This window comes from Podarcis bocagei, assembly GCF_964188305.1.
Source record: "Podarcis bocagei genome assembly, chromosome: 4".
Taxonomy (NCBI): Eukaryota; Metazoa; Chordata; class Lepidosauria; order Squamata; family Lacertidae; genus Podarcis; species Podarcis bocagei.
In genome coordinates this window covers 66,046,812-66,067,202 of record NC_138128.1, presented here as the reverse complement: position 1 = coordinate 66,067,202, position 20,391 = coordinate 66,046,812, and the positions used below count along the sequence as shown (strand labels likewise).

Below are 20,391 nucleotides of genomic sequence, written 5' to 3'. Positions count from 1 at the left end.
TGTACTTTAAACACTGCCATGCCTGTTGAGAAATCATGCACCTTTCCACATGCCAGCCACTCGCCTCAATGAAAACCACTCTGTTCTCCCTCCCTCCACCCCCCTCCAAAATCTGTGCCAGGCACTTTGGTCCAGCTGAACTGTTAGACACTGTTGACAGTCTTCAAAAGTGGGTGTTGTTTAAGGAGTCAAAGTACACTATCCAGCAAAATCAATATCCTATTAGGCTAGAAAGAGTTCTGACTATCAAAGGCCAACGAACCTAATGGCTAAAAATATAAGTACCTGACCCAGAAGATTAATCACACACTGCCATGCTGAAATTGGTGCAATTCTTCCAATCATTAACGTTTTGCTTGCAAAAATGCGCTTCCCATGTTTGTTCTCCTGCTAAATGATAACCGTTTTCAAGTTGAATCTCCTGATAAAATGAGCTCCAAAACAAAATGGGAGCCATGCTGTAAAGGTCACCCATGCCAATTCAACCAAAATAGCCAACCATCAACCAGAGAATGGTCCAGAAAGATGGAGAATAACACACCAACGTACAGATCTTGGGGTCGGTGAGATGAATAAGAGACTGCATGAAGGGGAATATACAACAGATGGTCTGGCGCTACAGTATTGTTGTGACTGATTTCCACACTTGCAAATAGTAGTGGGGATTGCAACTATTGCTACAGTGCTGAAAGTTCCCTGTTCAGAATTCCAGCTATTCCTTTCAGTCTCCCATTCCCTGTCCCTCCCCCCTCCATTTCTATTTTGAGGACACTGGGAAGAGAGGTGTATGGACACAGGTGCCCAATGAGTAGAACTTACTTTCCAGTAATCATGCGCAGGATCAGTCCTGATCGTCATTTCCTAGCCTGTTAGCATGACCTGTCATCCTGTTTGCAAACTCAAAGCAAACTGAGGGGTTTTCCAAAAGATCAGGCTTGCTTCCTCTCCAGGATCACCTTCCCGGGAACTGGTGGAAACTCACGTAGGCCTACAAATAGCTGCCTTGTCTGGAAGTCATTCCGTGTACTACAAACAGTTCATCATGAAGCAAGGGGTCGGGGGAATTTACCACTGTGCTAGACTTTCTATCACATCTGATTCATTTTAGGTGGCAAAGTGGTGGGGGGAATTTAGTTTGATCCTTGATATGGCTCATTGGACATAAGTCCCACTGCGTTCAGTAGTGCTTCTCAAGTGCATGGAATTAGCTTATTCAAAAGGGCTTACTTCTGAGTAGATGTGCCTAGGATTGCACTATGAAAGTCTTGGTATGGGGGACTCCTTCTAATTCTTGATCAGGAACAAGACAGATCACCAATGACTTTCCTTTAGCTGACTTGTGCCTCCTTGGGATCATCCAGCCTTCAGCAGTTGAGAATATCAGACAGGCTGCCCACTTAATATTAATTAATACGTAAGTTCTTTGCAAAAAATGTATGTGTGTGTTTTGATGTACAGTGGTACCTTGGGTTGCATATGCTTCGGGTTACATACGCTTCAGGTTACAGACTCCACTAACCCAGAAATAGTACCTCGGGTTAAGAACTTTGCTTCAGGATGAGAACAGAAATTGTGCGGTGGCAGCAGGAGGCCCCATTAGCTAAAGTGGTGCTTCAGGTTAAGAACAGTTTCAGGTTAAGAACAGACCTCCAGAACGAATTAAGTACTTAACCTGAGGTACAAGGGCATGAAAGTAATCTCTTTTGGCCTTTAGAATAAGTACAGGGATGTGTCCATAGGAACTGGATCTCAAATCTTTGGGGAGGAGGGGAAGTTACAATCAAATGGTGTATAATTTTTATGAAATGAAATAAATAAAGCTAACTCCTAGAGGATGAGTTTGTTTGTTTGTTTGTTTGTTTGTTTGTTTGTTTTAAACAGTTTACCCCACTCTCCCATTAAACAGGGTTTGAGTTGTTCTTTTGCGTATGTTTTTTGCCGCATCTCCTCTCCAAGGAGCTCAGGACAGCATATATGGTCTCCTTCCTTGCGAATCTTATACCCACAAAAACCCACCCAGTGAGATAAATTAGGTGGTGGCATGCGCTTCATGAGTGAGTGAGGTTTGAACCAAGGTCTCCCCACTCCTAGGCTAACACTCTCACCACAAGCCTCCACAATACACATGTGTATATCCCACAATAGGGAAGAATAATTTAGAATAATAGAATGGTAGATTTGGACAATCCAGCCGCCCGCAGGAATCTCAGCTAGATCCTCCTTGACAGATAGCCACCCAACATTCTGCTTATAAACCTTCAAGGAAGGAAAGTTCACCACCTTTCATGGAAGTCTGTTTTACTGTCAAACAGCTCCTACCGTCAGAAAGTTCTTCCTGATGTTTAGTCAGAATCTCCTTTCTTGTAACTTGAAACATTGATTTGAGACCTACCCCCAAGAGCAGGAGAAAACAAGCTTGCTCCCTTTTCCATGTGACAGCCCTTGAGACATTTGAAGATGGCTATCGTATCTTCTCTCAGTCTCCTCTTTTCCAGGCTAAACATACCTAGCTCCTTCAACTGTTCCTCATAAGGCTTGGTTTCCAGACCCTTGATCTTCTTAGTTGCCCTCCTCTGCGGATGTTCCAGCTTGTCAACATTCTTCTTAAAGATAAGGGAGTTCTCTTCCTGCCCATGCCATTGTTCCTTCCCGCACTCATATTCCAATCATTGAAGAACTCACTTCACATAATGCCCACATTGATCTGACCAACAGCATACAAGTCAATATAGCTAACCTGACCCAATAAAATCCCACCCACACGCAAACAAAACTTACCACAGTATACTGAAGGCAAACAACCATGCCCTGGTCCCACAACCTCTCTCACGGCCAATAACTAATAAATGAATAGAAAGAGAACCTACCCACATTACACAAAAACTTGCACATACACCATGTAAAAGAATGAAAGTTTACTACCCCTCCCCCTGCTCTCTCCCCCCACCTCTCTTCTTCCCCAACCTTATACTGCATACAGCATTAATGTCTCACATTGAATATAGCTGATATGTAGAAAGGACTTTATGAACTGAAAATAGAGACATTGTCCGTGCTTTTGTAACCCAAGAGAATCTTTAATAAAAACATTTTTTAAAAAAATCATGATGCCCACATTGGTTATACATTGTTTTCAGTCAGTGGGGCAGGACTTTGGGGCAGAGGTCAAGGTGACCCCACTGAATGAACCAGAGGGCCCTCAAATGCATTAAGGCTGGTTTACCACCTTTTGAAGTGATACATATTCCCATCCAAAGAGCATCCCTGTAAGACCACTGGAATTAAGTGTTAAGTGAAATAATACATGATATGATCGAAGGAGAAAGTCCCACAAGCCCAGCATCTGAAATTACCTAACTGCACCAGTGTTTTCAGGAGATGAAAGTAAGGTTATGTCGATGGTATCTGCTACACTCTCTCCCCACCTTTTGGACCCCTGGGCCCAAAATTCAAAACATTTTGTTTCAGTCCTGCAACATTCAAAAGGTCTTTTCGCAAAGGTTCCATCCCAGAAGTGAAATTCTCCTTGGGGAATCAAAAGGGCCCTTTTCATCCAGTTTGTTTGGTGTGGTTTTTTTTCTCTCAGCCAGTTAAAGGTCTTCAAAGAAGATGTAGTAGTAGTTATATTCCCAGGAGGATATAAAAACTGATCACTGTACAAATCTATCAACAAGCACAGGCTCTTTCCTGTCATTTCAAAGAAAAAAGATCTGCCCCATTTTTCAGGTGATTGTCTCAACAAAAACACTGACTTAGAGTTATATTTCCCCTCCTCATTTTTGTCAAGCCAACTCCTCTTAAAGTGCAAGCAGAGGGAAAGTCCGTCCTCAAGGGGACCACTACTGATGAGGACTATTGAAATAGCCCTTGTCACCTTCAATGTCCACCTCTTGGTCTGAATCATCAGAGATGTCAGTATCCAGCTCTTCCTGGGAGGCTGGTGATGGGGTGTACAGTGGTCTCCCTGGAGAAGTCTCCTTATTGTGGTCGGGACTCAGACAGTCCTCTTGTCTTGGATCCTGGTGATTGTCCCCACTTTCGGTTTCCTCTTTTTTGCTAGCTTGAGGGTTCTCCTGAAAAAGTCAGGGAGAAAATTTACAATGAAGGATCCCAGGTGAAGGAAACACTGCAGCGGTCAAGTAGGAGGGAAGGGAGGTAGGAGGGAAGGGAGGCAAGGATAGAGATGTTTATTTATAAAAACCATTTTTAACCCTTCCACTATCTCACAGAGATACCAACCAATTAAAATCACAACTATTTTCCTTCTAACAAGTACAGGTGGGGGTGGGGTGAGGGTGATCAGGTAAAAACCCTAGGACCACTTACTTGGTCGCAATCCCCATAGAACATGGTGGAATTTACATCTAAAACCATGATGATCAGAAGGGTTACAGGATTAGGCTGCAATTCTATAGAATACAGTGGTACCTCGAATTAAGAACTTAGTTCGTTCTGGAGGTCCGTTCTTAACCTGAAGCACCACTTTAGCTAATGGGGCCTCCCGCTGCCGCCGCGCTCTTGGAGCACAATTTCTGTTCTCATCCTGAAGCAAAGTTCTTAACCCAAGGTACTATTTCTGGGTTAGCAGAGTCTGTAACCTGAAGCATCTGTAACCTGAAACATCTGTAACCCGAGGTACTTGCTTACTAGGAAGCAAGTTCCATCCATCTCAAAGGGGCTTACTTCTGAGTAAACATGCATAGGATTGGGCTGCATAGTGTCTGTTTTGGATTGTGGCTGACCATGCCCAAAACTCCTTGGTACTGCATTAGAAATTATTTGTTTTTCATTTTCGTTAACAGATTGTGGAGTTTGTTCAGAGGATGTTGGGATTTTTTTTTACTCTTTCCTTCCTTAAAGCAAAGAATGCAGCCTGCCATTTTTGCATATACAGTGGTACCTCAGGTTAAGTACTTAATTCGTTCTGGAGGTCCGTTCTTAACCTGAAACTGTTCTTAACCTGAAGCACCACTTTAGCTAATGGGCCCTCCTGCTGCTGCCACGCCGCTGGAGCACAATTTCTGTTCTTATCCTGAAGCAAAGTTCTTAACCTGAAGCACTGTTTTTGGGTTAGCGGAGTCTGTAACCTGAAGAGCATGTAACCTGAAGCATATGTAACCTGAGGTACCACTGTAACCTATGTTCACAGCTCCAGGGAGCATGTTCTATTTCCAACATTGCAGGGTGTTGAACCAGATGACCCTTCCAACTCTGATTCTATCTTAGCACTTCTAAGGGCCACTTTGTCATCTGAATCAGAGCCCTGCTGGGTTTGTCAGTGGGAAATGATACCAATGCATACTGAACCCCAAGAAATCAATGAGCCCATTGACTTGGGCTGCATCACTGGTGTGATCCTAAAGCTGGTTATGATGGTGCAGGAGCTCTGCCTCTTTCAGAAATAAATGACTGGAGGATCACACTCGTTTTCCTAACACGTTCAGTTCATGGGTCAAGCCAGATGAACAGTTAGTCAGGGACAAGGCAGGACTAAGTTCTCTATCCCTCTCAATCTCCAGAGAGCTGTTGCACTCAGATCCTACTTGTGTGCTTTCCATATGAGAAGAGGATACTGGAATAGGGCCTGATCCAGCAGGGCTCTTCCTATGACTCGGAGCGGCTCCTTTTCCTTTTAATGTGGCCATGTCTTTTTCTAGGGCTCCCAAAATAAGTAACATAATTGGCACCCATTGCAAAGACAGAAAGCAGAGCCAATTCTGGGGTGCGGCAGGGGGAGGAATAAGGTTCATGCTAAACAACAACTCAGAGATCCCAATGGGACGGTTCGTCTTCTTAAGAGTAGTCACCCAGAGTGGCTGGGGCAAACCAGTTAGATGGGTGGGGTACAAATAAATAAAATAATAATAATAATAATAATAATAATAATAATAATAATAATAATAATAGCTGAAGAGGGTAAACAGCCTCCTCAGCACTCTGTGTGTGTGTAAAATGAGGATCCTGGAGTACAGGATCAGGTTTAAGGTGCTGGTTTTAACCTTTAAAGCCCTATGCGGCCTAAGACCCTCGTACCTACGGGACCGCCTCTCCAGGTATGTCCCACAGAGAAACTTACGGTCTTCAAATAAAAACATCTTGAAGATCCCAGGCCAAAGAGAGGGTAGGCTGGCCTCAACTAGAGCCAGGGCTTTTTTGGCTGTGGCTCCGATATGGTGGAACTCTCTGTCACAAGAGACTAGGGCCCTGCGGGACTTGACATCTTTCCGCAGGGCCTGCAAGACAGAGCTGTTCCACCAGGCCTTTGGTCAGGGCACAGCCTGACTCCCTCCTTTGGCAGTCTTCACAGAACTCTAGCCCAATGGTTGCCATCAATTTGATTTGAATTAATTTTAGAATGAAATGATTTTAGAATGTTGTACTATTTTATTGTTGTTAGCTGCCCTGAGCCCAGCTTCGGCTAGGGAGGGCGGGATATAAATAAAATTATTATTATTATTATTGGAATAGGAGGATCTCTCTTACCTGCTTTAGACGCCGCCATTTAGCCCGACGATTCTGAAACCAAGTTTTAACCTAAGCAATCCAACAACAGCAAAAAGAGACAAAAGGGGACATTAAAGAGAGACCGATGAAAAGACTACAGTCCTCAATACACCCACAGTGCAATGGCAATCATGCCTACTCAAGAAGTGGGACCTACTGAGTTGACTAGAGAGCTTATTTCCAATAAAGTTTATACAGGATCACAGCTTTAATTCCACCCCTTCACAGTGGGACTTGAGACTGCAGTCCTGTGCCATGGGCTCCTGTTGGGAGGAAGAGCATAATAAGAAACCTATGCACACTTGCATGGGAGTAAGCCCTGCTGAAATCACTGAATATTGTTTCCAAGTAGGTAGTATGTGTTTGTACTCTTGCTTCCGAGAGAAATTCGGAGAGGCCAGGCTGCATATTGGGCGTATAGTCTACTCCCTACTTCAAGAAATTGCTCCGGATCTTCCTTTATTGTGATATCAGGTAAAAAAAAAGGGGGGGGGAGACATTTCTTGGAATTTAGCCTAATTCTTTTTTAAAATGTATTTTTATTAAAGATTTTCTTGATTTGCAAAGGTATGTGCAATGTCTCTCGTATTTTTTTCCACGTAACACTTTAAAAAAACAACCAACACAACAAATCGGATTCATTTGTTGAGACATTAGGAAGAATAAGGGTAAAGAAGTGGAGGGGGAAAGATGAGTGGGGGTGGGGTCGGGTGGTGATGTTTCTATTTTACTTATTATATGTGGAGTTTTGTGTCAGCGTTGCTTGTGCGGGTTCCTTTGGTGGTGAGAGAGGAATTTAGCCTAATTCGAACCAGTCAATCGTTAGCTGCCAATGTAAAGTGGCCAGGTTTTTTTTTAAAAAAACCCTGTTCCTAAAAACCAAGGTATGTCAATATACGGTAATAATATCATATCATCATATCATATCAACCGAACCCAGGTGATTGCACCGTTCGGGCACGATCACTAAGGAGGTGAAGGGGAAATAACTGACATTTAGTCGGAATCCGTCTTGGAAGGGTCACCCTCAATTGCCTCCTCGCGTCGCCTCACCTGCCTCTCGCTCAGCTGCAGCATCTTGGCCAGGCGCTTCCTCTCGGGCGGAGAGAGGTACTTCTGCGTCTCGAACTTCTTCTCCAGCTCGATGGTCTGGTCGTTGGAGAAGCGCACCTGGCCCCCTTTCCGCTTGTGCAGCGGCCTCTGCATGAAGGGGCTCCACAGCAGCGGCTTGCCTGCGGGAGACGGAGAGACGGTGGCGCTGTTAATACTGCCTCGCAAGGGGAGGCACCTCGGCGCCCGTGGAGCGTCCAGGGGCAAAGCTTTCCACATCCCCATTTGTGCCAAGATCGCAATCCCCTCTTCGCCGAAATCGATGCCCTCCAGCTACAATTCCTACCTGCAGTCCGCGACATCTGGAGGGCGCCCTCGGTGGCGAAGTCTGATTTAATCCGAATTTCCCTCTACTTGATTCAAGCCCATGGAACGTTCCGTTTACCCCATAGAACGTTCAGTTCGCCGCATGGAACGTTCACTTCACTCCATAGAACGCTCAGCTGGTTCAACTCCAGGGATATTTAATCTGGAGTAATTTCCAGCTCTCTTCCACCACCGCCGCCCGCAAAACCTCAGTGCCCTTTCTGCTCAGGACTTTGGAACAGAAGTCCAGAGGCGGGTTCAGAATGCGCAGAAGGGCACCCTAAGCGCAGCAGGGCTAGCTCACCATATTTTGACAAGTAATGTGCACTGCTAACTAAAGAGAGAGAGAGAGAGTTGAGCAGGGAGGGGTACCCCATAAAACCAGAATCTGAAAATACTAAGAAATAAATTCCCATGGAGCTAACTTGTACTGAAATGCCTATTTGATGCATAGGCAGGCGAAGGGGAAGTGCGAAAAACCTTAGCCACCTTTTATTCACTCTTATTCTATTTTTTATTTTGGAAATCCGTGCAAAAACGGCATACATCGAATGAATTCTCCCAAGAAGGTGCCCGAAGACAACACACGCAACAACTTTTGATCCTTTCTTTTTTTTGTAACTTCAACGTGCGCCTCTTCGACACTACGGTGTGAAGCGGTCTATCAACCGTTGAAATGAATGAATGAGCAAGATCCGTAAAAAGACGCTTAAGAGGGGGCTGATGCTGCAATGCCTATTGAACTCCGTTGAGCTCAATGGGGCCAAGCTCCCAGCAGGTGCAGAATGGATCATTTCTTCGCAAAGGCTAATAAATACACCGTTGTTAGCAAATGGGTCCCACTTTTCGTCCTTCCCTTCACACGAACGTCGGTCGTGCACTTTTGCTTAAAGAGAGAGCCACGTTCCCATACTTTAACCGCTCACTTCTTTCAGGCGCCACTCCGATTTCTGGGTACGCTCGCCCAGCGTTTACACGAGCAGCGCAGGCCAACTCAAGGAGAAGCCGCTGGAGACCCAGCCGACTCTTTCCTGTTCCAAGAACTGTATTCCCTTCCAGCGATGCCGACGCAGATAAAATAAAAAGGGATCCTGCCTTGCCCGGTTAGCTTCTCCCCGCTTTCTAGATCCATGGTCCCGGTCACTTCGACTGAAGCCCGGGACATATCGAGGAAAGGGCGGCGTTTTCCGATTGGGCCAGCTCAAACACCTCTTTTCCTGCACCCAGCCTAATCAAACTGGCATGAATTACCCCAAAGTAATCCTCCATCCTATGATTAGGACCTGCCTTTTACGACGCAGCCAGTGTTTAGTTGACTCCCTAACGGTGAAATACTTTTGCGGTGCTACCACTATCCAAAAACAAACTTAAATCGGAGTCAGCCCCATTGAGTACAGCCGGACTTTCTGCTGAGTGAAAATGTCCAGGATCGCACCGTCAATTAAATAATCTAATTGATCAATTAATTAAGAAACTTAAAAGGGGAATGAGCCACCACTGAGTTCTTTCAGGTGTTACTGTAGGAGGGAATGAAAAATATACACCTGTACATCGCTTCATATGCACACACTCACACACTTGTATGTGTTTGTACATACATATATGTGTACGCACACACAAAAGCAGGCTTCCTATACACTGTGCCTTTAAAGTGCGTTCAAATCACATTACCACCCCCCCAAAAAAGAATCACGGGAACTGTAGTACCCACCCAGGCTTCAATTCCTAGCACCTTCGCTTTCCAGAATTCCGGTCGGAGTGACTTTATGTGTTTGCATGTGCTTTAAAGGTATATAGCTTCTACATACACTCACAACAAAAGTATCCTGAAATCGCTTGCCAAGGGGCTAGTAAATGCCTTTTGGGATTCAAATAGCCCTCTGAGGTTGAAACCAACCGGGACGTGGGTCCTTAACTGAAAGCTGGGGGCGGGCAAAGTGAGTCACAAGATACCAAACCGGAGTCACTAATCCGGGGCGGCTACTCCGCGGTTGTGAGGTCGGTGCTGCGCCCGGAGCCGCCTGGGGTTCCTCGCGGCTTCACTTTCCGCTCGAGCCTCCCCCGATTTGTCACATCAGCCAGAGGGCAGTTTAAGCCGCTCTCCGCAATGGGCTGATGGCAACATTTCCGCCAATGTGTTTCCTGTTGGTCTCTCTTGCTCAGAAGAAGAAGAAACACCCAAGGCTTCCTCTCGGCTCTCTCGCGCCCAAGGAAGCAGCCTCCCAAGGCAAATCAAGGCTCCCCGCAAGCAGAGCGCGGCCAGCGCAGCGCAGGCCGGAGCCGGAGACGCGCAGACCCGGAGGCGGCGCGCCCACCCCTCGCCAGCCAGCCTTGAAACCCCCGGGGCTTTCCTCTCTGCTCCGTCCCTAGCAGAGAGGTCTCGGAGACTTCCGAACGCGAAGTTTCCACTTAGCGACCGCGTCTAACAGCGGTCCGCCATTGGTTAGTAAACACCATTTTTAGTTGATTAATTCGATGGGTTATTATTACACGGGCGCACCCGCCTTTCTTCCCAGGGCCTCAAGGCGGTGCACACGTTCTGTTTGCCCCATCCCCGTTCTGACCCTCACAACAACCCTGTGGGGTAGGTTAGCCTGAGAGGCTGTGGGTGGCCCAAGGTTATCCAGTGAGCTACAGTGGCTGAGTATGGATTGGCCCGCTGGTCTCCCAAGGTCCTAGTGCAACGCTCTAACCACTACTACACCATATTGGCTTTTTTATTTTATTGTAGATCGCAGCTAAGATAGGCGCATCTAAACCCCTTCGAAAGTCATCTGAAACGATCTGCACTTCTTGTGACATTTCGGACACTTAATTATACCTCGTGCGCACTTTATTTCCGCAGTTCTTAATCCAGGTGAAGGGAACCTTTCGCTCTCCAGATATTGCTGGACTACAACTCACGAGTTCTATACATGAAGAAAAAATTCTGTTCACACGCTTAGAAAATTGGCATCATCTTGATGGTCTTTTTCTCGGTGTTTATTTTATTTTATTATTTTATTAACAAGCTACTGCTTTATCCTACTCTTTCATCGATTGCATTAAAAAAAGAAAAAGGTTCCTGAAGCAACTTGAAGAATAACGAGTTTATTATCGTTATCCGCGGATTTAAACCCACTTCCTCAGATGCATGCAGTCAGCTATGTAAAGGGAAAAATTGTAAGGTGGGAGCTGAATGGCAATGAGATGTGAACATTACAGTCCGTGACAATCACAGCTTGAATGTACTGTATATTCAAACATCTTTTACAGCAGGCATGGCCAAACTTGGCCCTCCAGATGTTTTGGCACTACAGTTCCCATCATCCCTGACCACTGGTGCTGTTAGCTAGGGGTGATGGGAGTTGTAGTCCCAAAACATCTGGAGGGCCAAGTTTGGTCATGCCTGTTTTACAGAAACAGATTAGTGGTCATGTGTTCGGCACATAATCGTATCAACACCCTAGTGGGGGTCTGGGAACCATTCGCAAGGAACGGCAATAGGTAGCACAGATACCAGGGCAGATGGATAAGCCTAATTAACAAATGTAGTGTATAATAATTCATTCGTCCCAGTTTTCGCCCACAAGAGGACTGAAGGACGGTCCCGTAGGTATTCCAGATCAACAGCACAGTCCTGGGCGCTTACTAAACAGGCAAAGCTGCAATCCACTGCACACGAATGTGGGAATAAGCCCCAACTGGCGTTGCATAGACGTGTTAGAGAATTGCACTGCCAGTGCAAATATTGTTTAAGCCGGACACTTAAATGTGGGTGTTTCTTGGAGAGGGGGACGTCAACGTTCTAGCTGTTTGTTCAAAGCATTTTGCTGCTTTCATTGTGGATTGCTTTGTGGATTTTTAAAGGAATCGTTATATCTATATCATCTGTCTCTGTATCTAGATTTTACAAAACTGATGCTTATGCTCATAAAAATGGTTTTAAGCAGCTTGGAGCCCTTACGCGTGTGCGACTCGTAAATAAATTCAAGATAAGTAATAAGATCATTTTTAAAGTGGTGCTTGTACACTGGGAGGGAAAGGGAGAGTGGAATATGCTTTGAATCCATGGAGCGCGCTTGCTTGCGTTTAGACTTGATACCACAAATCCTGCAGTGCACGCGCTTAGTCGGAGGAGGGGGCCCCACAGGCCTTAGCACTAGACAGTGGCGTAGCGTGGGGGGTGCAGGGGGGCCGGCCGCACCGGGCGCAACATCTGGGGGTTAGGGTTAGGGGGCGCAAATTACTTGCCTTGCCCCGGGTGCTGACAAGCCACGCTACGCCACTGGCACTAGAGCACGTCATAGGTTTGCCCTGCAAGGACGGGGAGTCCTCGTTGTTTTAACGGAGCCCCGGGTCTTTAACGACCAAGCCCGATTCGCCTAGGCAGGAATGAACGCGCGTTTGAACGGCGTCCTCACGAGCTCGGCAATAGGAAGAGGCAGATTTCGGTGTCAAGGGATCCCGAGGCACCTGACGCCACGGCAGATTCTCTGGAAATCGCTGGAAATGTCCAACCACGTAAAAGCTAGACGGGCGCGCTTAGTCAGATGTACCTGTAAATTTCATTTTAACTGGCGGGCTTTCCCTCCATCTAAATGAGCTACAAGGCAGAAACCTTTGAATGAGCAGATTTGTCTCCTGATCCTAAACTCATTGACCTGGATGTCATTTTCAGGTTTAAGTTCCGCAAAAATAACGTGATAAACACAGAACCAGCGGGATTCCTTTCCAAACAATGAAGATCGAAATAACAAGAATAATCATCCCTAGCTATTATACAACGTTTTCAACGTGCAAAGTCGTATGTATTATCATGGGCGTAGCCAAGGTTTTTGTTAGGGGGGTAGGCCTTTTGTTGGGGGGCAGAACCTCAGTTAGCCATGTATTTTTTTTTATTTAGGGGGATCAGCTGCCCCTCCCTGCCCCCCCTGGCTACGCCCATTGGTTTTATATATAGGCCACCCGTGCAACGAACCTATAGACTTCCATTAACTGGTTGGTTGGTTGGTTGGTTGGTTGGTTGGTTGGTTGGTTGGTTGGTTTGAGTAGGAAGATGAGACAAATTATTAAAAATATGGTATCACGCAAAAATCCAAATACTTTGGTTTGCTGAACGAGATGTAAACCAGTTTAAGTGGAAGCACGCGGAACTCCACCCACGGAGTCCGTATCCCCAAATCTTAATGAAGGCACCTCCATTCAGTTTCCTCTGGATTAAATTCGAGGTGACTGCGATTCTGGTGCACAACAACACCCCATCCCTTTAAAGGGTTATTTCTTAACCGGGGTTTTAGGCAGTGCAGTTCTGCACAGGGTCTACTCAGAAATTAAGTTCTTCGGAGTTCAGGGGACTTACTCCCAAGGAAGCGTGTGCAGGACTGCAGCCTAGTCTCGTTTAATTCAATGGAATTGACTTCCACGTGATTTAGGGCTGCTTCCTCACGGAAGTGGAGGACAAGAACTGTGTAAGAGGAAGCAGAGAAGAGCCTTTAGTTTAGCGTCTGCTGCCAAGCGAGCTTGGGGGCAAAACTCCCGTTGAAACACGTGGATTTGTTTTCGTCTCCACGCAAGCGGCTTTGTTTGTTTTTTACTATGGCAGGGTGGTGCAGTGGTTAGAGCACTGGACTAGAACCCGGGTGACCAGGGTTCAAATTAGCCATGCCCGTGTCTCTCAGCCTAACCCACCTTACAGGGTTGTTAAGGATAAAATAAAGAGAATCGTATATCTGCGGGGGGGGGGGAGCAGGATAAAAATTGTAGCAATTAATTGCTACATTTAATTAATTGGTACTTTCTGCATCATATCAAATAATACAAAAACAGTTTGTGCGTGTGCATAAAAAGAGAGAAAGCGTGGGTCTTCAAAAACAGCAGTTTCCCCGTTTGTATAAAGGGAAATCATTATTTCCCGAGGTGGGCTCGCTATTCCAGTGTTGCCGCAAGAAAACTATTTGACACTGCCGCTTTCAAAGTTTTTCCATGAATTTAAGAGCGCGCTGCTGGCCCTGTTGAATCAGACCAAAGAAAGTTCCACCTAGACCTACGGATCTGGGGCCTTTACAAGTGCCGCATAATTATCCATCGGCAGAGAGTACACTGAGAGTACACTCCCTGCCGATTGAAAAGTAGGTAGGCTCCTTCGCTGTTTTCAGCGCCTGCTAAAAACTTTTCTTTTTTGTTCCAGCAGGCAGCTCCGGCGTGTGATTTTAGTAGGCATAAGGTTTTTTTTTTAAAAAAAAAACAAACCGATCTGTATTTGAATTAAAAAATATATATAACTTATTTCATTTCATTTCTAATTAGCATTTTAAAGGTATATTTTAGACTTGTACACCGCGCAGAGGTCTTTCGTTCTACTAAGCGGTGTATAAATTTTGCTCGATAAGATAGAACAACCGTTCCGTCCTCAGCAGCAGTCAGGCTTCCCAGAAGCAGGATCTCGCCTTGGCTCGTTGCTCGCCCCCAGCGTCCCCATAACCAGCTTCGGTCCATCAAGGGCAGCCAAACTGATATCCTCCCGGATGTTAAGGACTACAACTCCCATCAGCCCCACCCAGCATGGTCTAGAACGATGGGAGTTGTAATCCTAAAAAATCTAGTTGGCACCATGTTGGGTGCTCTTGCAATCTCTGGCCACCCTCACAAGCGACCCTGTGAGGTTGGCTGCTTGTTCCATTACTACGGTGCTGTTTCCCGTGCATGGCTTCTGTGGGATTTATCGGCTGCATAAAATCGCAGCCAGGAAACAATAACAGACCAATCCTATGCATGATCACTCGGAAAGAAACTCTATGCCTGTAATCCACTCAGATGCCTGTAATCCATTCGGATGTCTATAATCCACTCGGAAACCAAAGCTCACGCAGACTAAGCCGGTTTCCCTTAAATATATTTATATTTCTATATATAATTCATGTCTAACGCGATCCTAACGACGTTTACGGAAATCAGTGTAATCTACCATTGCTACTGTGCAGTTTAGGATTGCAGAATGAGAACGAAGCAGTGGAAACGGGAGGTGGGATATTTATCCATAACATTTTGGACGGCACGCACAATGTACATCTAAAGCGTATTTAAAGCACATTACTTTCCCCCAAAGAATCCTGGGAACCGTAGTTTAAGGGTGCTGGGAATTGTAGCTCGGGGGCAAACAAACTAGAGTTCCCGGGATTTGGGAGGGGAATCAATGTGGCTTAAAAGTACGCAGGCAAGTAAGGCCATGAAACACATCGCTTCAGAAGGCGGCTGCCCTCCTACGCCGATCCACTTGGCAGAAAGCCCCCTTAGGAGACAGAAGGCTTACTTTCAAGTAAACAAGCAGCGCATCGGGAGTTTATCCTACGCCATAATAAGGAGAGCGGGCGCCCGAGTTTCAAAGGGCCCCACATCCCCTCACCATGTCGGTCGGTGTTTGTGTTTCTGTCTGGCCGAAGCCTTTGAAAAATGCAAAAAACATTGTTATTCAAGATTTCGTTTGCGTCAGGCCTTAGTAATTCTGGTGAAAACAGGCTTCTTTTTTCTGCATGTGCTGATTTTTTTTAAGGAAGCAACGAGTTATTTTAGCTGTCATAAAGCCCCATCCCACACAGAGGAAATGAACAATATCAGAAAAACGGATCCGGGCTATCAGAAGCCGAGTGTTTCCTGAATTTGTCTGTATTGAGGATGTCGATAAAATAATCAGCAGTGTGCACGACTCCCGGGGAAGAGCCTGCTCCGGGCGGCCAGGAAAACACTTAACAGCTTCTGAACCCAGATTTACTCCTATCAAGAGCTCAAGATATCCTGTATGAACGGAAAGGGTCAGCCAACCCGCTCTCAGACAGCACGAACTCGAGCCAATCCTGCAAATCTTAGACGTTGCAAGGTCTGCTGGCGGCCTGCGGTGACTGGGGGGCGGGGAGGGGGGGAGGAAGAGAGAATCGGGGCCCTCGCAAGCTTCAGTTTTACACCATATGGGGCACAACCTCCCCTCTTCCGGTTCGAAAGAGAAACAAGCGCAAATATAGACAAATAATCGAGAAATCGTAAATCCGTTTCGCCTCCGGAGTGACCCCGCTTTTGCCAACCACCTGAACTTCAACCCGTTAGGCTGGATCCCTGCTTAGAGGAAAGGTTTTTTGAAGTCGATGGCACTTAAACTGGCCATGATTAAGGTAAGTCAGTTCCATTCATTTCAGCAAGAAATGAATCTGGAACAAGACTGAAAGCCCGGAGGATTCAGCGCCTGTTGCAACTGGAAGTCGAATCCCGCGGCTCCGAAGCGAGCAAGTCCACCAGCGCGAGAGAGATCGCAGCGGACTAACCGCGCACACCCCAGCCTCCGATCCGAATTAACACCTAGAGAAATGCTTTTGAGTCGAATCGGTGCCCAAAAGAAAGAAGAAGCGTTCGGCCTGCGCGCTCCCTCGTCCTAAGGCCCATCCGACGCCGCGGAGCTGACTTCCGAGTAAGCACGCCTTGGCGAAGGAGGAGTGACAAGATCCGACGTTTTTAAACGCACGTACTTAATTCCCAGCAAATCCTCCTGCACTGCAGATCGGATCGTGCAGGAGAACAGCGCGGACACACCCTGCGCGGGGCTGGCTGCTGCTGCAGCTGAGCGCCACCCAGTCCCGGCTACGGCGGTGGGGCGCCTAAGCTCGCTCTTTCACTGCCCCGCCACAAACCATAGTTTCTCCCTTGCAGCCTCGTTAATCAGTTGCAGCAAAAAACAACAACCCCAAAAGGTTTAGCACGACGGTGACCCCTTAGAGATCAAGGCTGCAAAGTCCTCGGAGCCCCCAGCAGAAAGCCAGGGGACTATGAGTCAACATGCACAGGCTTGCACGCTTCGTGCAAAAGCAAGAGGCCAGCTGGGGCTTCATGTTTCGTCCACTTCCCTGGGTTCTCTGGCCCACGAAAGCTGGTGCCGCAAAACCCGGGTCCTTTAAGGGTCCACAAGCACACGCACCGATTTCAAAAGCCCTCCAAAGGCCGCGGAAGAAGCTGAGCTAGTCTTGTCACATTTGCCGTGGAGGCGCTCGATTCCTCTCGGGAGGCCTAAGGCCCAGGAGAAGCTGATTTGTCCTTTTCCTCCAGAATCATCTGCACTCTTCAATGCAACTTCTATACTGCCCAACCTACTCAGAAACGTTTGGGGTCCAATAGCCACTGACTCGCTCCTCGGCTATTCTAATTTAAATATATATATATATTTAAAAACTTAGCTTGGTCCTTCTTTGACAACCAAGTAAGTTTCCAACTCGGAAGCCCGCTGCCCTCACCACGATCTCAATCATTCCTCTGGATTTTTGGGAGCGCCGGCTTAAGGCGCGTGGTAAGTGGGTCAACTGACCGCGGGGTAAGGGGACCAGGAGGTTAGGGGCTGGGGAGAGGACCCCATACCTTCCCCAATCCTCTTTCCCCCCCCCGGCCCCTTAATTGGTCTATGAATCCCATCCTTCTTGATCAGGAGCCAGCAGATCTGGAGCGCAACCCATGTGGAAAGCCCCTTGCTTCTTACCCCGGGGTTGCGAGCGACCCCTCCCTGCACTCCCCCCCCCCGCTTCCCTCGGCCTGCGCCGCTTACCCAGGGGGTCGTGGCGGATGAGGGCGTGCGCGTAGTCGCTGACGGCGCGGGGGAACGGGTAGAGCGGGGCTCCGGCGGGCGCGCCGTAGGGGCCCGCCCCGTAGGTGGCGGCAGCGGCCAGGTGGTGCGAGAAGGCCGGGTGGATCGGGGTGGGCTCGTAGATCGGGGTCCGGTAGGAGGCCCCCGCCACCAGGCTGGTGAAGGACGAGTTGGGGGACGGCAGCGTGGGCGGAGGAGGAGGCGGCGGCGGCTGCGCGGGGTGGGGGAGCCCCGTTGGGGCGCCCCTGCCCAGGATGTCCTCGATGTAGAAGGGCGTGGGGTGCACGGGCTGCAGCAGCGGGGTGGGCGCGTACAGGGCGGGCGGCTGGTACTGCATGGTCGCGATCCTGGCACCTCGCTCTCGCGCCAGCCCTGCTGCCCCAGGCGCTGGGAAGTTTGCTCTGAGTCTTCCCTCCGGGCAGCAGGTTTCAATCGGAGGGGGCGGGCCCGCCTCATGTCAGGCCGCCGGCTAGCCAATGAGGGCGCTGGGCAAGCGGGTAAGCCACGCCCATCGCCTGTGGCCAATCCTCCCCCCTCCCCTTCTCCAACCCCACGGTGCCAATCCACAGCAGCTGATGGAGCGGCCGCAGAGCGAATCCACAAGGGAAAGTGGGGCGGGGGGGGGTTGCCCAGAGGATCAGTCCGAGGCCCCAGCTACGCTCCTAAGTGGTTCTTGACAGTAAGAGGGACAGTGAGAGGAAAAAGTACTTGATCCCCTGCTAAATTTGCCCCTTTGCCCTCTGATGAAGAAATGACCAGTCCATAATTTTAAGGGTAGGTTTATTGTAGCTGTGAGAGACAGAATAACAACAGGGAAGAAACCCAGAAGTCAAAAGTCAGAGATTGATGTGCATTATAATGAGTGAAAGAAGTATTTGATCCCCTATCAACCAGCCAGATGTCAGGCTACCTGGTATCTTCACTGTATGTAACGAGCTGAGATTAGAAGCACCTCCTGTAAGGGAGAGGTCTTACCTGTCATCCCAGTTCGTTACAGTACCTGTACAAAAGACACCTGTCGATAGAAGCAATCAATCCAGCAGATTCCAAAGTAGCTACCATGACCAAGACCAAAGAGCTGTCCAAGGATGTCAGGGACAAGATTGTAAACCTACACAAGGCTGGACTGGGCTGCAAGACTATTGCCAAGCAGCTTGGTGGTGAGAAGGTGACAACAGTTGGTGCAATAATTCGCAAATGGAAGAAACACCAAATAACTGTCAGTCTCCCTCGGTCTGGGGCTCCATGCAAGATCTCATCTTGTGGAGTTGCAATGATCGTGAGAATGGTGATGAAGCAGCCCAGAACTACACAAGGGGAACTTGTCAATGCTCTCAGGGCAACTGGGACCATAGTCACCATGAAAACCCTGATCTAGCTGGCTGGATCCTGCCCGCGGCAGCCTTTTTGAAGGGCTTCCCTCCGCCTCCTCTGCATTCTTTCTACCACCAAGCTTTGCCCGGATCCTGTGTGCTCATAGTGGTTGGTTCAATGCCACCTGTCGCCTGAACAGTCAGAATGGATGCATTTTGTCTTGGGAGTAATTCTAGCTGAGTTCAATAGGACTCCTAAGTAAAGGTGCACAAAATTCCAGTGGGATTTTGCCAGCACGGTTTGGGAACCAAACCTTCCGGGGGGGTCCCTTCTTTTGCACCTCTTCTGTAACAACCTAGAGGGGGGAGGGAAAATATGTGTCCGAGACACATTTTCTTGCCTTGAAAGCAGCTTCATCCTCTAAGGCAGCTTACTCTGATTACCGCAGCAACACGGGAAAGGCACTCTGCAGTCGCGCAGGGGAACGCTTACCTTCCCGCCCTTTTCACAGCTCATCCCAAATATTGCAGAACAGGTTCTGGGGCTGAGCCCAGGTTGGGCGAGTATTAGACTCCGTTCTCCAACGGGCCCTTGTTCCTTCTCTCTTTCTTGCCGATGAGTTTGTTTAAAAGAGTTTCTCCTACTCTCCCACTAAACAGCGTTTGAGTTGTTGATTCCTTAGGATTTTTTCATCCCATATTTTCTCCAATGAGCGCAGGGTGGTCTCCTCCCTCCCGAATCTTATCCCCAGAAACAAGCACCCAGTGAGGTAGATTAAGCCTATAGGTGGTGACCGGAAGACACTTCATGAGTGTGTGAGGATTTGAACTCAGGTCTCCACACCTCATAGGCTAACACTCTGACCATATGTGTATATCCTTCGTGCAATATGGAGGAGCAATTGAGAAGCATAGAACGGCCGAGCTGCAATGCAGGAATCTCAACTAGATCATCCATGACATCTGCTTGAAAACCTCCAAGGAAGGAGAATCCACCACCTCTAGTGGGAGTCTGTTCCACTGGCGAACAGCTCTCGCCTGATGGTTTCCTCTCTCGCTCTTCTGCAACTTCTTCTCTGCCCATTAATTCTTCCGTTCTCTCGCTTGCCTTTGATCCGACAGATCATTGTTTGAAACTGCCGGCTCCTCCTTCCAATTTAGGAAGAAGCTGCGTATGTCTTGAGGCTAAGCCAGGCTCGTTCCTCCCCACTTATCTCCTGGCTGGGTGCTAACTGAGCCGCGAGGACCTTTCGCCTCCTGCTCCTCCTTGCACCCGGGCCTTCCGGGGCTGGCGGGGGCGTCAGACACGGATCCATACACCTGGGATCTCCGCTATGCCAAGCACAGAAGTCACCATCAGATCCACGCGGGGGGGTGTATTGACTAGCAGCAGGATAGGACCAGGCGCGAGACAAGTTGGATCAAACGGGAATGCCAGGGACCGCAGTTACCTTCCTCCCTCTGCTCCCCAGGTGTTCGTTCTAAGTTTATTTTTTATTTTAATCCCCGGAATATTCTCCAGGTCCTCCGTCCTCCTTCCTGCATTCAAAAAAAGCCTCT

At 48.0% G+C, this 20,391-nt stretch overlaps 1 protein-coding gene and 1 long non-coding RNA gene across 2 annotated transcripts; one reads left to right on the top strand and one right to left on the bottom strand.

Moving 5' to 3' along the window:
* Positions 1–3,056: 3,056 nt before the first annotated feature.
* HHEX (hematopoietically expressed homeobox) lies at positions 3,057–17,905 on the bottom strand. The gene is made up of 4 exons (XM_081192202.1): positions 17,480–17,905; positions 7,558–7,736; positions 6,484–6,534; positions 3,057–4,073 (listed from the first exon to the last, which is right to left on the bottom strand). Exons 1-4 carry the CDS (start codon positions 17,853–17,855, stop codon positions 3,840–3,842), a joined length of 840 nt encoding a protein of 279 aa, XP_081048328.1. The 5' UTR covers positions 17,856–17,905; the 3' UTR covers positions 3,057–3,839.
* Positions 10,241–11,849, top strand: LOC308585485. Its single transcript, XR_014007428.1, has 2 exons — positions 10,241–10,362; positions 10,652–11,849. It is a non-coding gene; the product is annotated as an uncharacterized lncRNA (long non-coding RNA).
* Positions 17,906–20,391: the final 2,486 nt, after the last annotated feature.